Here is a 14,322-nt window from a genome sequence, read left to right on the forward strand (position 1 = left end):
CCTTTTTGAACGCGTACTGCTGAGATTTCATAACCGCTGTACACGATATTCACACAAAGAGATTCAAATTAAGATTTACACATAAAATTGGAAAAGTACTTTTTATAGCAATTGTTTAAAGTAAAAAAAAAGTGGTGAAAGAGAGGCTGCTGATACCAAACGGATATTTTAACTCATAAGTTCATATAGTCAACAGATAACGCCATGGCAAAAATCTAAAACGACGAAAAGACAACTTGACATTAAAACACACAGCATAGAAAAAAACTAGAAAAATGAGCAACACACACTCCACTCAAAGCCTGGGTTATTACATTTGATATTCAAACAGATGACGAATCTTTACGCGTTGAAAGTCTTCATGTCGCTGAGTGTTATATTACTCCTAACTGGTAATTTTCATGTCGCCTGTATTTGTTGTTGTCAGTTGTGTCATATCGACAGTTAAAGGTTGAGTCAATTTTTCAGCAACATACAGATGTAAATAATAAAATAAAACTTATTCTATAACTATATGTTGTTGCTTGATCTTGAAGATTAGATTCAGTCCAAGTTCATAACGATCCATGAAGGTTTACAATGTATCATGTAAAAAAAAAGTAATCGCATACTGTTCGTAAATGTTAACTGTCAAAAATGTTCCATCTATCAGTCATGTCATTTAAATAATAAAAACCAGGGACATGAAAATATTAAACAACAAAAAATTTATAGAAATAAGATGTGGTATATGAGTGCAAAAGAGATAAATCTCCATCCAAGTCACAAAATGTAAATATCAAACAAATATAGGTGTATGTATGGTCTTCAACACAGAGCATTTGCTCACACCGAACAACAACCTCCTTTTCATTAGCGATGGTTTACATAAGTATTTGATGTGTAACAAACTTTAACGTGTAAACTGCGATAAAAATTAAGCTTTTTATCGGGAAAACAGTTTCATTTTTTTTTGTTCTGTATATCTATTGTCTATTGGTAATGAAAAAAAAAAAGATTCTGTCCAACTTTCATGAAATTCATTAAAGGTTTGAAAAAGTTATCGATGTCTGAAAAACTTTAACAATAGACTGAACTTTTAATGTTGACGACGCCACCATCGATGATGACATAATATAGGATCATTTTGAAGATAAGAAGATGTGAAAGGTTTGCCAATGAGACAATAGTTAATATCAGCCATTGTTCAAAAGAGGTTGATCTAAGTTATTATAGGACATCGAACGGACGTAAACTATGAGAAAAACCCGTACCGTTTAGTCGCCCGGCTATTTTAAGGCCCTCGAGATCATTTGAAAAAAAAGGCAAACATGCCAAAACGGAATACCAACGGCCTAATTTATAACATGACAATTTACAAAAAAACAAAGTTGACGGACTTGAACCAACAACAACTATGTCTCGCTTCCGTGACATACATGACACAGGCTGGGAAAAAATCCACACAATTTTGAACAAGAACATGTATTATTATTAACAGATTTATTTTAAAGAGCTAACATGAAAAAAATAGTACTATAATAATGTAAAGTAACATCATCTCTAACTTAGAGAATCCGAGTTAACCGGATCTTTACTTTTATTGTCCTCTGTCTTTTTTGTTTCCACTGTAACTGTTTTCTTGCTCTTTTGTCTACCAAACAGTGGTTTGTACTTAAGTCCTTGTTTACTTTTAATTTGTTCCGAAGCGAGAGTCACAACCTGCGACAAATCAATATCCTCGTCGTCATCGGTTCTAAGATACCGACAATGTTTTATTTCGTCCCAGATATCCTTTGGTGATTTAGTCTTCTTCTTCCCGCCAACAGCCCCATCAGGACATCCGTATAGGGACTCCTCCAACTGTTTCTTGATATACTCTTCTATTCTTTCCAGATAGTCTTCCTTCTTATGTAACAAAATTACAAATCTGTTGTGTTCGTCCATCAGAAGAAGTTGTCTGCGCTCTTCGTACGGGTCATCACCCAAACTAAACAAACCATCAGAGATGCTGAAAGACACCCTGGATTCCTGGATTTTCATTGCCTCTTTATCAATACTGCTATGGCATGAGTACTGTTTGGTCATTTGGGCGAAATTCGCAGATTTTCCCGTAGCGGAGAAACTTCGTCGTTCCGGGCTACTATTACACGACTTTTTTCTTGACTGCCTCTCGAAATTGGATCGTGCACTTTTCGATTGGCCGTTTCGAGTTCGAGGGACGGCAACTTTATTGTAACTTTTTATAGATAAGGGCGAATCACGACCGGTATTTGTATGTAAAGTTTTGTCCTTTTGACTATTATTTTTAATATCACTGTCCTGTTTGTTTTCCTGTGGTTTGGGTTTTTGTTCCGTTTTCCTAAGCTTGGTTGTGTCATCTTTACCTCGTGCTTCGCCTTGGTGCTTCTGGTGACGACATATTCTGGAAAACTGATTAGTCGTCTTGTGTTGTGAAGTTTTCCTTGGAGTTGCATTATTATTTGAATCAGGATTGTGTTGTGAAGTTTTCCTTGGAGTTGCATTATTATTTGAATCAGGATTTACTGCATCACTTTTCTGTTCTTTGTTATCATTAGTATCGTGTATTTCATGTTTTGTTCCATTGGTTACATCCAGCATGTCCTCTATAGGATTCACGGTAAGGGGGGTATTGTTTACGACGCTACATCGACGTGGACTTTGACTAACGGTATCCTCTTCTTTCTTTGGCATTTCATTCTCAACACTACTTGTTTTGTTCATAATACGTGGCGAATTAACATTTCCTGTTTCTATGAAATTAAAAGTCAAGCTCATTTTTTTGTTCGGGGTGTCTTCTTTTTCTGGTTCCTTGTCTACAGGTTTGTAAGTTTCGGTAGGCGTTTCTCCATAAACAATACATATTCCCGAACATTTCGATGGTTCATATTTTTCTGTAGTTTGTTCGGGCGGGGAAGTTAGAATTTCCTTGCTCTCAACTTTTTCTACGAAATCAGACTCTTGTATAATTGCATCACATGTTTTAGATTTGTAAAACTGTGGTCTATCTAAGGATTCAATACTCTGACGCTTTTTAGATATGCTTTCACGGGAACCGTTTAATTTACTATCCAATGCAGATGTTGAAGGTCGATGAGATGTTAAAGGTCGAAGAACAGAATCGCTTTCATTGAAATGGCTATCAAAAGTTCCTGACATAACAGAATTGCTCTTACTTTCCTGAATAGCGTCCACACTCCTGCTTGTAAAAGCACTTTTAGTTTTCCGAAGATGTTCTCGACCTTGTAATTTCAAACGTTTTTCTGCGTCTGCTATACGTAACATAGAAGTTGTATTTACTGTGTTCTGAGGAGGACTTAGTCGGCCGGTTGCCTCGAGATCTTTAAGTCTTGTGACCTCGTTCACTTTCAAATGAGTTTTGATTTTGGACACTTTGTCTCTAAATCGTCTGTAGAAAACCTTCATCCCTCTGTTTTCCATGTCGATTAGTTTTACAGAATATTGTGCTTCGGCATCCAAGGTCACTAGATTCTTCTTTAGACATCGTTGTTCTTTTATATTGTACTTGACAGCCGCAACCTCTTTGTCGCTATTCAATATTCTATTTACCAGTTTAGACATCTGAAAGTAAAAAAAAGTGTCCACAAAATGTTCGTTTCTAAAACCGAGAATAGTCAAGAATACAGTAAAGTTTAAACGTGAATCGAATATCATTTGTTTTTTCAAACGGACCAAGTCAGGAATATGACAGTTGTGTTCCATTTGATCCGTTAGTGCATAGACTTACGTTTGATTTTGTTAAAGTTTATGGACTTTTTGAAACCTTTAATAAGGTTGGTTATTTTTGTAACAACTTTTTGTCTATAGGTTTCTGAATAGTATATGGCTATAATTTAAACATGTTTTTTGGTGGAAAATGCTGGCGCTCTACCGCCTACTGTTTTCTTTTTGACAAAATAAAACAGCTATTTGATAAGAACACTGTCCCTCTTACTTCGGTTTGCTCTATGACAAAACAAAACAGTAGATCTGTGGTATACAGACAGGGATAGGTTGATGACATTTTGATTCTATTTACTTCTTAGTCTCGAAAGCACATTTCTATGTTATTCGTTTCATTGGCAATCATACATAGCCACGTCTTATGTTTCGTAAAACATATCTTTATTTGAATAAATGTATAATTACTTATTTCATTGTGTTGTTTCAAAGTTTCAAAGTCTTCCAATTGATTGATTCGTAAAGCATATTTTTATTTTAATAAATGTATAATTTCTCATTTCATTGTTTTGCTTCGAAGTCTTTCATTTTGAAGTCATTTGGGTTTTTTTATCTGATAGTTCATGAAACCAAAGTCAACGGAATTCGGAAAGAGTTTCATATAACACTCCACGGAATAAACTACAATACTTTATGGTGTTCTTTAGTATAATGATGTAGTGCCATATATGAAACTCCTACCGAAATTCACTTTCTAGTCTAAATGGTAAATAAAAATAAAAATATTCTTACCTCTAACTTTTAGTAATATTTCCTATAAAATTAATTTGACACATCTCCGACCAAACTTGTTGTTAAATGACGACAGCAAATAGATTTATTGTGGATTACGGTTTATTATGGATTAATAGAGATTAACCCAACTTAAATGGCCATTGTATACAGAAGATTATTTTTATAAAATAATTAAGTATTCATAGTCGTGTGAAGAATTTTCTTCCAATAACAGATATCAAATTTAAAATTAAGACCTTACTTGTAAATTTAAAATAACAAAATAATTATTTGAAGAAATAATTGTTTTGTTAATTAGAATTTGTAGTTGGTAATGAAACCAACTTGAAACATAAGGTATATATTAATCTATATCGGAAATGAATTCAGAATATTTAATATTTTGCATTTAAGGTCTCTATGTTTTCAATCAAGATTTTAAGTACTGTAATTAGAGAAACATTTTGACAGTTGCATAAATTTACATAATTCAATATAACTGTACAAAATAAACGTTTAAAGAGATATACTATCGTAGGAAGGTCTTAAACATGTTGGTTCGGTCTTGAAATGGTGTTTCAGTATTCTATGTGTAATAAAAGTCTGGCTCAGGGGTCATGTCCGCCGAAAATACAATGCAATTTTTATACCTCTATTATCTGACTAATTTGACACATAAATTATATAAGATAACTGTCCCTCCATCCAATTAACCATTATTTAAAAGTGTCGTTAACCCCGAAGTGTAAAACTATTTTACGTGTTTATTGCACCTATTCACTGATTAAATAATCCCGTTTTAATTAAATTAAATTAAAACGTTGAATTTTTCCAAAACGGATTTTACAAGAACAAAAACTAATGGAATTGGTCAGGTGTAAATTAATCCTAGATCAAATGTTAGAAGGATTAATGATTAATCCACTTCCAAAATGTTAATGCCTCTATTTATTTAAGGTTTGGTAATATTAAAAGAATATCAAAACTGAATGTGTTCGATTCTCAGCTTTATCCATGAGTATAATCCTAGAAGAAACTTTAGAATACTCCTCAACCAAATCAAGACGCATTATCAAATCATATTTATTTGTATTTAATCCCATGTTCGTTTTTGTCATATTTATAATATGTTATCAAAAATGACCTCTTGTAACACATTGTAAATGTGTCTGAGAGTTTCCTAATAAAATCTTGAAATCTTGAACCAAAAGCGACTGCAAGATATTGCAATGTTGGAACATAATCCGAGTAAATAGCTAGTGAATATAAAATAATTCGAATAAATACTAAATGTAGGTTTTGAATTATGATTGTATGAATACATTGATAGAATACAAACTTTTAAGAACATCTGTGGCACCTAGAATGCTTTATGAAATTGAAATTCCCAACAACACTTTTAAAACCAGACATACCCTCCCCCCCCCAAAAAAAAACCAACCCCATCACAAAAGCAAACAACAAAACACGCTCAAAAGACTACTGTCACTACCACAACTATCTGCTGATGCTGCAGTTTATATCTTACTTGGACCAGAATATGTTGAACAAAATTCACAAAACGTAATTTAAATATCGTAAGATATACTCAAATGGACATAAAACAGGAATTAGAAAACAGGCAACAAAAGTTAATAAATCTAACAGTTGGTTTTTAAAGGAGGACAACAGTCTGTATAAGGAGAAAAAAAAAGAAAAAAAAAACAAATATAAAATACGACCAATACAAACTGGAACCAGATGCTCCGTAGGGCGCAGCTTTATACGACCGCAGAGGTTAAACCATGAACGGTTGGGGCAAGTATGGACACAACATTCAAGCTTGATTCAGCTCTAAATTTTGATTGTGATTAAATAGTTGACACAGCATAGGTTTCTGACACAGAATGAATGTGGTCTAATGAACTTAAAATTTTTGTTTTGCTTTTGAGCAATTCACTATGCATTTGAATATTAATCCTCTCCAAAAAATGTTTGAAGAAATTTTCTATCTTTTTATTTATGAAATTTCAAATGAGAACCAGATGCTCCGCAGGGCGTAGCTTTATACGACCGCAGAGGTTGAACCCTGAACGGTTGGGGCAAGTATGGACACAACATTCAAGCTGGATTCAGCTCTAAATTTGGATTGTGATTAAATAGTTGTCACAGCATAGGTTTCTGACACAGAATGAATGTGTTCTAATGAACTTAAAATTTTTGTTTTCTCTTAGAGCAATTCACTATGCTGTTGAATATTAATCCTCTCAAAAAAATGTTTGAAGAAATTTTCTTTTTATTTATGAAATTTCAAATGAGAAAAATTGAACCCAATTTTTTAATCACATCCCCCTTTCCCTTATTCCAAAACTAATCTCAATTAAAATATTCTAATGGAGTTTGCAACAATAACTACTCATTTAAATACATCATAAAATATTAAGATGTAAAAAAACTGCTTGTTATCACTGAATGGTAAAGATTATTTAAATTTATCAGTTGGTAGTAAAAAGTGAATATACATTGTATATTGTATATAACAAAGATTTAAGTTGATTCTGGACAAAGAAAGATAACTCCAATTAAAACCAGATGCTCCGCAGGGCGTAGCTTTATACAACCGCAGAGGTTGAACCCTGAACGGTTGGGGCAAGTATGGACATAACATTCAAGCTGGATTCAGCTCTAAATTTGGATTGTGATAAAATAGTTGACACAGCATAGGTTTCTGACACAGAATGAATGTGTTCTAATGAAATTAAAATTTTTGTTTTCTCTTAGAGCAATTCACTATGCTGTTGAATATTATTCCTCTCAAAAAAATGTTTGAAGAAATTTTCTTTTTATTTATGAAATTTCAAATGAGAAAATTTAACCCATTTTTTTTAATCACATCCCCCTTTCCCTTATTCCAAAACTAATCTCAATTAAAATTTCTAATGGAGTTTGCAACAATTACTACTCATTTAAATACATCATAAAATATTAAGATGTAAAAAAACTGCTTGTTATCACTGAATGGTAAAGATTATTTTAATTTATCAGTTGGTAGTAAAAAGTGAATATACATTGTATATTGTATATATAACAAAGATTTAAGTTGATTCTGGACAAAGAAAGATAACTCCAAATAAAAAAAATTCTTACAATTAGATATTTCTTGCTTACTATTCTGGACAAAGAAAGATAACTCTAATTAAAAACAAAATTGCTATTTCACAATATTTTGCAATAAGATATTTCTTGCCATTGCGCAATACTGTGCAATTGAAAAGACTTGCTATTGCACAAAACTTAATATGATAATTTTAGATCCTGATTTGGACCAACTTGAAAACTGGGCCCATAATCAAAAATATAAGTACATGTTTGGATTCAGCATTTCAAAGAACCCCAAGATTTCAATTTTTGTTAAAATCAAACTAAGTTTAATTTTGGACCCTTTGGACTTTTATGTAGACCAATTTGAAAACAAGACCAAAAATGAGGAATCTACATACACAGTTAGATTTGGCATATCAAAGAACCCCATTTATTCAATTTTTGATGAAATCAAACAAAGTTTTATTTTGGACCCCGGATTTGGACCAACTTGAAAACTAGGCCGATAATCAAGAATCTAAGTACATTTTTAGATCCAGCATATCAAAGAACCCAACCGATTAATTTTTTGTCAAAATCAAACGAAGTTTAATTTTGGACCCTTTGGACCTTAATGTAGACCAATAGTTAAAAATCTACATACACAGTTAGATTCGGCATATCAAAGAACCCCAATTATTCAATTTTTTATGAAATCAAACAAAGTTTAATTTTGGACCTTTTGGGCCCCTTATTCCTAAACTGTTGGGACCAAAACTCCCAAAATCATTACCAACCTTCCTTTTATGGTCATAAACCTTGTGTTTAAATTTCATAGATTTCTATTTACTTATACTAAAGTTATGGTGCGAAAACCAAGAAAATGTATTTTGGGTCCCTTTTTGGCCCCTAATTCCTAAACTGTTGGGACCTAAACTCCCAAAATCAATACCAACCTTCCTTTTGTGGTGATAAACATTGTGTTTAAATTTCATTATTTTCTATTTACTTAAACTAAAGTTATTGTGCGAAAACCAAGAATAATGCTTATTTGGGCCCTTTTTTGGCCCCTAATTCCTACATTGTTGAAACCAAAACTCCCAAAATCAATCCCAACCTTTCTTTTGTGGTCATCAACCTTGTGTCAAAATTTCATAGATTTCTATTAACTTAAACTAAAGTTATAGTGCGAAAACCAAGAAAATGCTTATTTGGGCCCTTTTTGGCCCCTAATTCCTAAAATGTTGGGACCAAAACTCCCAAAATCAATACCAATCTTCCTTTTGTGGTCATAAACATTGTGTTTAAATTTCATTGATTTTTATTTACTTAAACTAAAGTTATTGTGCGAAAACCAAGAATAATGCTTATTTGGGCCCTTTTTTGGCCCCTTATTCCTAAACTGTTGAAACCAAAACTCCCAAAATCAATCCCAACCTTTCTTTTGTGGTCATAAACCTTGTGTCAAAATTTCATAGATTTCTATTAACTTAAACTAAAGTTATAGTGCGAAAACCAAGGAAATGCTTATTTGGGCCCTTTTTGGCCCCTTATTCCTAAAATGTTGGGACCAAAACTCCCAAAATCAATACCAACCTTCCTTTAATGGTCATAAACCTTGTGTTAAAATTTCATAGATTTCTATTCACTTTTACTAAAGTTAGAGTGCGAAAACTAAAAGTATTCAGACGACGACGACGACGCAGACGACGATGACGACGCAGATGACGACGCCAACGTGAAAGCAATATACGACGAAATTTTTTTTCAAAATATGCAGTCGTATAAAAATTGAACCCCCCACTCAATTTCTTTTCACACCCCCTTTCCTTTATTCCAAAACCGATCTCAATTCAAATTTCCAATGGAGTTTGCAACAATAATTACTCATTCTAATGCAACAACGTTTGTAACGTTCATTTTGATTGGATAACGTCACTTTCTTACATGGCATCAATTGACAATTGATGCTATGGGACGTACGCGCAAGCGCAGACGGCATATAACAGATTTTAAATACATGTTTAACGTTGTTTTAATTTATCAGTTGGCAGTAAAAGTGAATATACATTGTATATTGTATAAAACAATGATCTAAGTTGATTCAACTACTATTCTAGACAAAGAAAGATAACTCCAATTGAAATTTCTTGCTTTTGCACAATATTGTGCAATTAGATATTTCTTGCTATTGCGCAATACTGTGCAATGGAAAATACTTGCTATTGCACAATACTGTGCAATTGAAGATTTCTTGCTATTGTGCAATACTGTGCAATTGAAAATTTCTTGCTTTTGCACAATACTGTGCAATTGAAGATTTCTTGTTATTGCTGAGTACTGTGCAATTGAAAATTTCATGCTATTGCACAATACTTAATATAATAATTTTGGATCCTGATTTGAACCAACTTGAAAACTGGGCCCATAATCAAAAATCTAAGTACTACATGTTTGGATTCAGCATATCAAAGAACCCCAAGAATTCAATTTTTGTAAAAATCAAACTTAGTTTAATTTTGGACCCTTTGGACTTTAATGTAAACCAATTTGAAAACAGGACCAAAAATTAAGACTCTACATACACAGTTGGATTTGGCATATCAAAGAACCCTATTTTTTTCAATTTTTGATGAAATCTAACAAAGTTTAATTTTGGACCCAATTTGGACCAACTTGAAAACTGCGCAAATAATAAAAAATCTAAGTACATTTTTAGATTCAGCATATCAAAGAAAACCAAGCATTTAATTTTTGTCAAAATCAAACTTTAGTTTAATTTTGGACCCTTTGGACCTTAATGTAGATCAATTTGAAAACGGGACCAAAAATAAAGATTCTACATACACAGTTAGATTCGGCATATCAAAGAACCCCAGTTATTAAATTTTTGATGAAATCAAACAAAGTTTAATTTTGGCTTATTTCGGCCCTGTTTTGGCCCCTCATTCCTAAACTGTTGGAACCAAAACTCCCAAAATCAATCCCAACCTTTCTTTTGTGGTCATTAAACTTGTGTCAAAATTTCATAGATTTCTATTAACTTAAACTAAAGTTATTGTGCAAAAACCAAGAAAATGCTTATTTGGGCCCTTTTTGGCCCTTAATTCCTAAAATGTTGGGATAAAAACTCCCAAAATCAATCCCAACCTTTCTTTTGTGGTCATTAAACTTGTGTCAAAATTTCATAGATTTCTATTAACTTAAACTAAAGTTATTGTGCAAAAACCAAGAAAATGCTTATTTGGGCCCTTTTTGGCCCTTAATTCCTAAAATGTTGGGATAAAAACTCCCAAAATCAATCCCAACCTTCCTTTTTGTGGTTATAAACCTTGTGTTAAAATTTCATAGATTTCTATTCACTTTTACTAAAGTTAGAGTGCGAAAAACTAAAAGTATTCGGACGACGACGACGCCAACGTGATAGCAATATACGACGAAATTTTTTCAAATTTTGCGGTTGTATAAAAAGAGATTGCCTGATACCACAGAATTTTTATAATTTACACTGACTTATATAAACAAATCGAACTTTGAAAAACCATCTAAGTTTATAAATAATTCATATTTGATGTGGCAGTCTTTAGAGACCACACAAAAGTATCAAGACTATATGGTATGGGTTTTCCTCATGATTGTCATACATTACTGTTAAGCAGCAAAATATATATATATTTTTTTTATGTTTAAGAGGTTTATATGGAAAGCTATTTTACTATTTATTTTAACTTTAAGATATCCAATAAACTTTAAAAGATATCTTATATGAGATATCTTATATAGTTTATAGTTTTTGATCGATTTAAGCCATTTCCATTAATATTTTATTGTGTGTCCTTTTATGGTGTAATATGACACTACTGTTTCAAGTAAGGGTGAAGGTTGGTGCCACTTTAAAACATTTAAATCAGCTGCATTTGTATGCACCTGTTGTCCAGTGGTTATTGTTTGTTGGTGTGGTTTATACGTGTTTCTTGTTTCTAGTTATACAGATTAGACAGTTGGGTTTTCCATTTGAGTTGTTTTACAATAGTCAGTTGTATTCCTTTTATAGCTTGCTGTTCGTTGTGAGCCAGCTTTGTCTTGAAGGCCATACTTTGACCTACAATGGTTAACTTTTCACACATAGTGACTTGGGTGCAGAGTAGTCTCATACCGCATCTTCTTATTCATACTTCAAACTATTGCATACACCTTATATGTATATAACCAATTGCTTTTAGTTTTCAAGAGACAGACTTAACCATTGGTTGAGACCAACATAAGTTAGAGAATGGAAACTAAAAACTTTGCAATTTTTTCATTTATAAAGGAGCATAACTCTAGAATGGTTAAAGTGACGCCACCAAAATTCAAACTTGATCTGTGTTTTGTGGTTATAAGCATTGTGTGTAAGTTTCATAACATTTGGTTGAGGCAAAATCCAGCTAATGAATTTTGGGACTTACAGACAAGGGTAAAACTTAATGGCCCATCTGCTTGGGCAGGGGCATAATAAAAATGAATTTTGTTACTGAACATTCTAAAACTCAACAGTGAGAACACATAAGGACATGCATGTTGATGAACAGACACTGTTTTGCAGTCACCTGTCTGTCACACATCCCCAAATAAATAACTGATTATTTTTTTTGAAAATCTGGTTAAAAATTAATATTAAAGCATGAATCATGAACATGAGGCCAAATATCAGCATCCATCAAAATGACAAATGAAACCTGCCAGTCTGGCATAATATTAATATTATATACACCACATGAAGTAAACCTACTGTTATCTGCAAAACGGACCTTATCAAGTAACTATACATTAGATCACTGATCTCTGCTTAGGTGAACCTTGTATGATGGAAATGTAGACCTTGCGAGGAACCGATATACCAAACATAGTTATCCTTTTACTCATTATAAATTCACATGACAAAAGAAGTTTCATTCTTTTAAGCAGTTGATGAACCTTGAAAATGAGGTCAAATGCAATGGACATTTAGCACTTGACACTTTGTCTCATGAAGAATCTCCAAACAAGGTATGAAGCATCTAGGACTTCAACCTTCTGCAATAAAAAGATTTATATGAATGGTTTAAACCGCCACAAGATAGTTATCCCTATTTCTAGCCTTCTATCACTTATGTTACAGGAAAGTCACAAATCATATTGAGAGTTTCTCACAACAATTTCCAATATATATGACAAGACCATTAACTGTATCGGAAAAAATATAAAGATGTTTTTATTTTAACAATTTATTGAATATAATAATCCCTGAGCATGCACAGTATATTACGGTTTTTCAATATACATTTGTAGATAGTTTAATAAAAGGTTGCACATATCATATTCAATATTGAGAGATGCTTAACATATCAACACTTTAACAACAAATTATAGGTACATGACCATTTAAAATATGTCTTTTAAATTGGAGAATGTGACAAACATTTAACCATTTCCCTTTTAAATTTTTTAGTTACTTTCATAAAAAGCAGTTTTTGTAAGAGGATTCCAAACCTGGTAAAATAAAATTTACATTTTTTTTTTATGTATTACACAAAATATGCAGGAAATTGTTACCCTTTCTGTACACCTGCTTCTATCTTCTATAGTTAGTGGGTTTTCTAAAGACTTTATTCAGTTTTCAGTACAATATTTGGTGGACTACTGTTGATCTGGGAACAGTATATCTAACTAGTTAATATATATGTTCCTGTGTTGATGATAGATCTTTCTGGTATTTTTGTTAATCCTGATGTTTGATGGCCTTCTAGTAATCCATTTAGTTCTTACTTTTCATACAATGTAACTTTTAAGAAATTTGATTTTTATTTTTGTTCAATTTTTTCTGAAGTCCTTATTTGCATATGAAGTCAATTAATCTTTAATAAAATCTTCAAATATAGTTTTTTTTTACATCACAATGCCATTATTTAAACTTAATATATATGATGTGAAAAAAGAAAATCAACGCTATACACATGAATATTAATCGTCTAACTTATTTCAGGTTATATATATTCTGTTGAAAATATTTCTACAGAATGTCTGTGTAACTGTTGGAACAAAACTTAACAAAACAGACCAACATGCATTTTTATTGCATATTCGAATGTCCCAAAATCAATCTATATCTTATACATGTACATGTATATGTGCTCTTGCACAATTTGACTGCCCATTGTCTTTGCCATTTAATGTTTGAAATTTGTCTTTATGATAGGACAGTCAATCAGTTAGATTTCGAGATTGATTTTTTGACAAGTTTATACCAATTGTTAATTGTAACTACATATAACTTTCAAAAATATCCTTTAAAAAAAATAAGTATTAAAGCTGCATATAATATAATTAATTGTTTCCCTATGTTTTAAGGTGTAAATAGTTGCTCAAACTATACCCTTTGGGAAGTGCTCCACATTTAATGGAGGAATATACAAGAAACTGAACTGAACTGCTGCACTTCTAAATAAAAAATGTGTTAACATAATTATAAAACTATTACATGTAGTTTTATTCAACAAGACTTCATACAAAAACAAAATATTATAATATACAAATTATGAAATTAGAAAAAAAAATATGGTAAGACATTTTTTTCTCTAAATAAAATTGAGAAAGGAAATGGGGAATGTGTCAAAGCGACAACAACCTGACCATAGAGCAGACAACATATATATCTTAAAATATGCAATTTGATATTTGCTTAAAAAATCACAGAATCTTTAAATACAGAATAAATATAAGTTACATCTAACATCTAACATAAACAGTTGTAGAAACATATCATTGTTGTGAGTCGATGTAAGAAGG

At 32.0% G+C, this 14,322-nt stretch overlaps 1 protein-coding gene across 1 annotated transcript; it reads right to left on the reverse strand.

Annotated features, from left to right (window-relative positions):
• Positions 1–1,465: 1,465 nt before the first annotated feature.
• Positions 1,466–4,696, reverse strand: LOC134714609 (uncharacterized). The gene is made up of 2 exons (XM_063575994.1): positions 4,474–4,696; positions 1,466–3,582 (listed from the first exon to the last, which is right to left on the reverse strand). Exon 2 carries the CDS (start codon positions 3,580–3,582, stop codon positions 1,543–1,545), a length of 2,040 nt encoding a protein of 679 aa, XP_063432064.1. The 5' UTR covers positions 4,474–4,696; the 3' UTR covers positions 1,466–1,542.
• Positions 4,697–14,322: the final 9,626 nt, after the last annotated feature.

Source organism: Mytilus trossulus, chromosome 4 (genome assembly GCF_036588685.1).
Source record: "Mytilus trossulus isolate FHL-02 chromosome 4, PNRI_Mtr1.1.1.hap1, whole genome shotgun sequence".
Taxonomy (NCBI): domain Eukaryota; kingdom Metazoa; phylum Mollusca; class Bivalvia; order Mytilida; family Mytilidae; genus Mytilus; species Mytilus trossulus.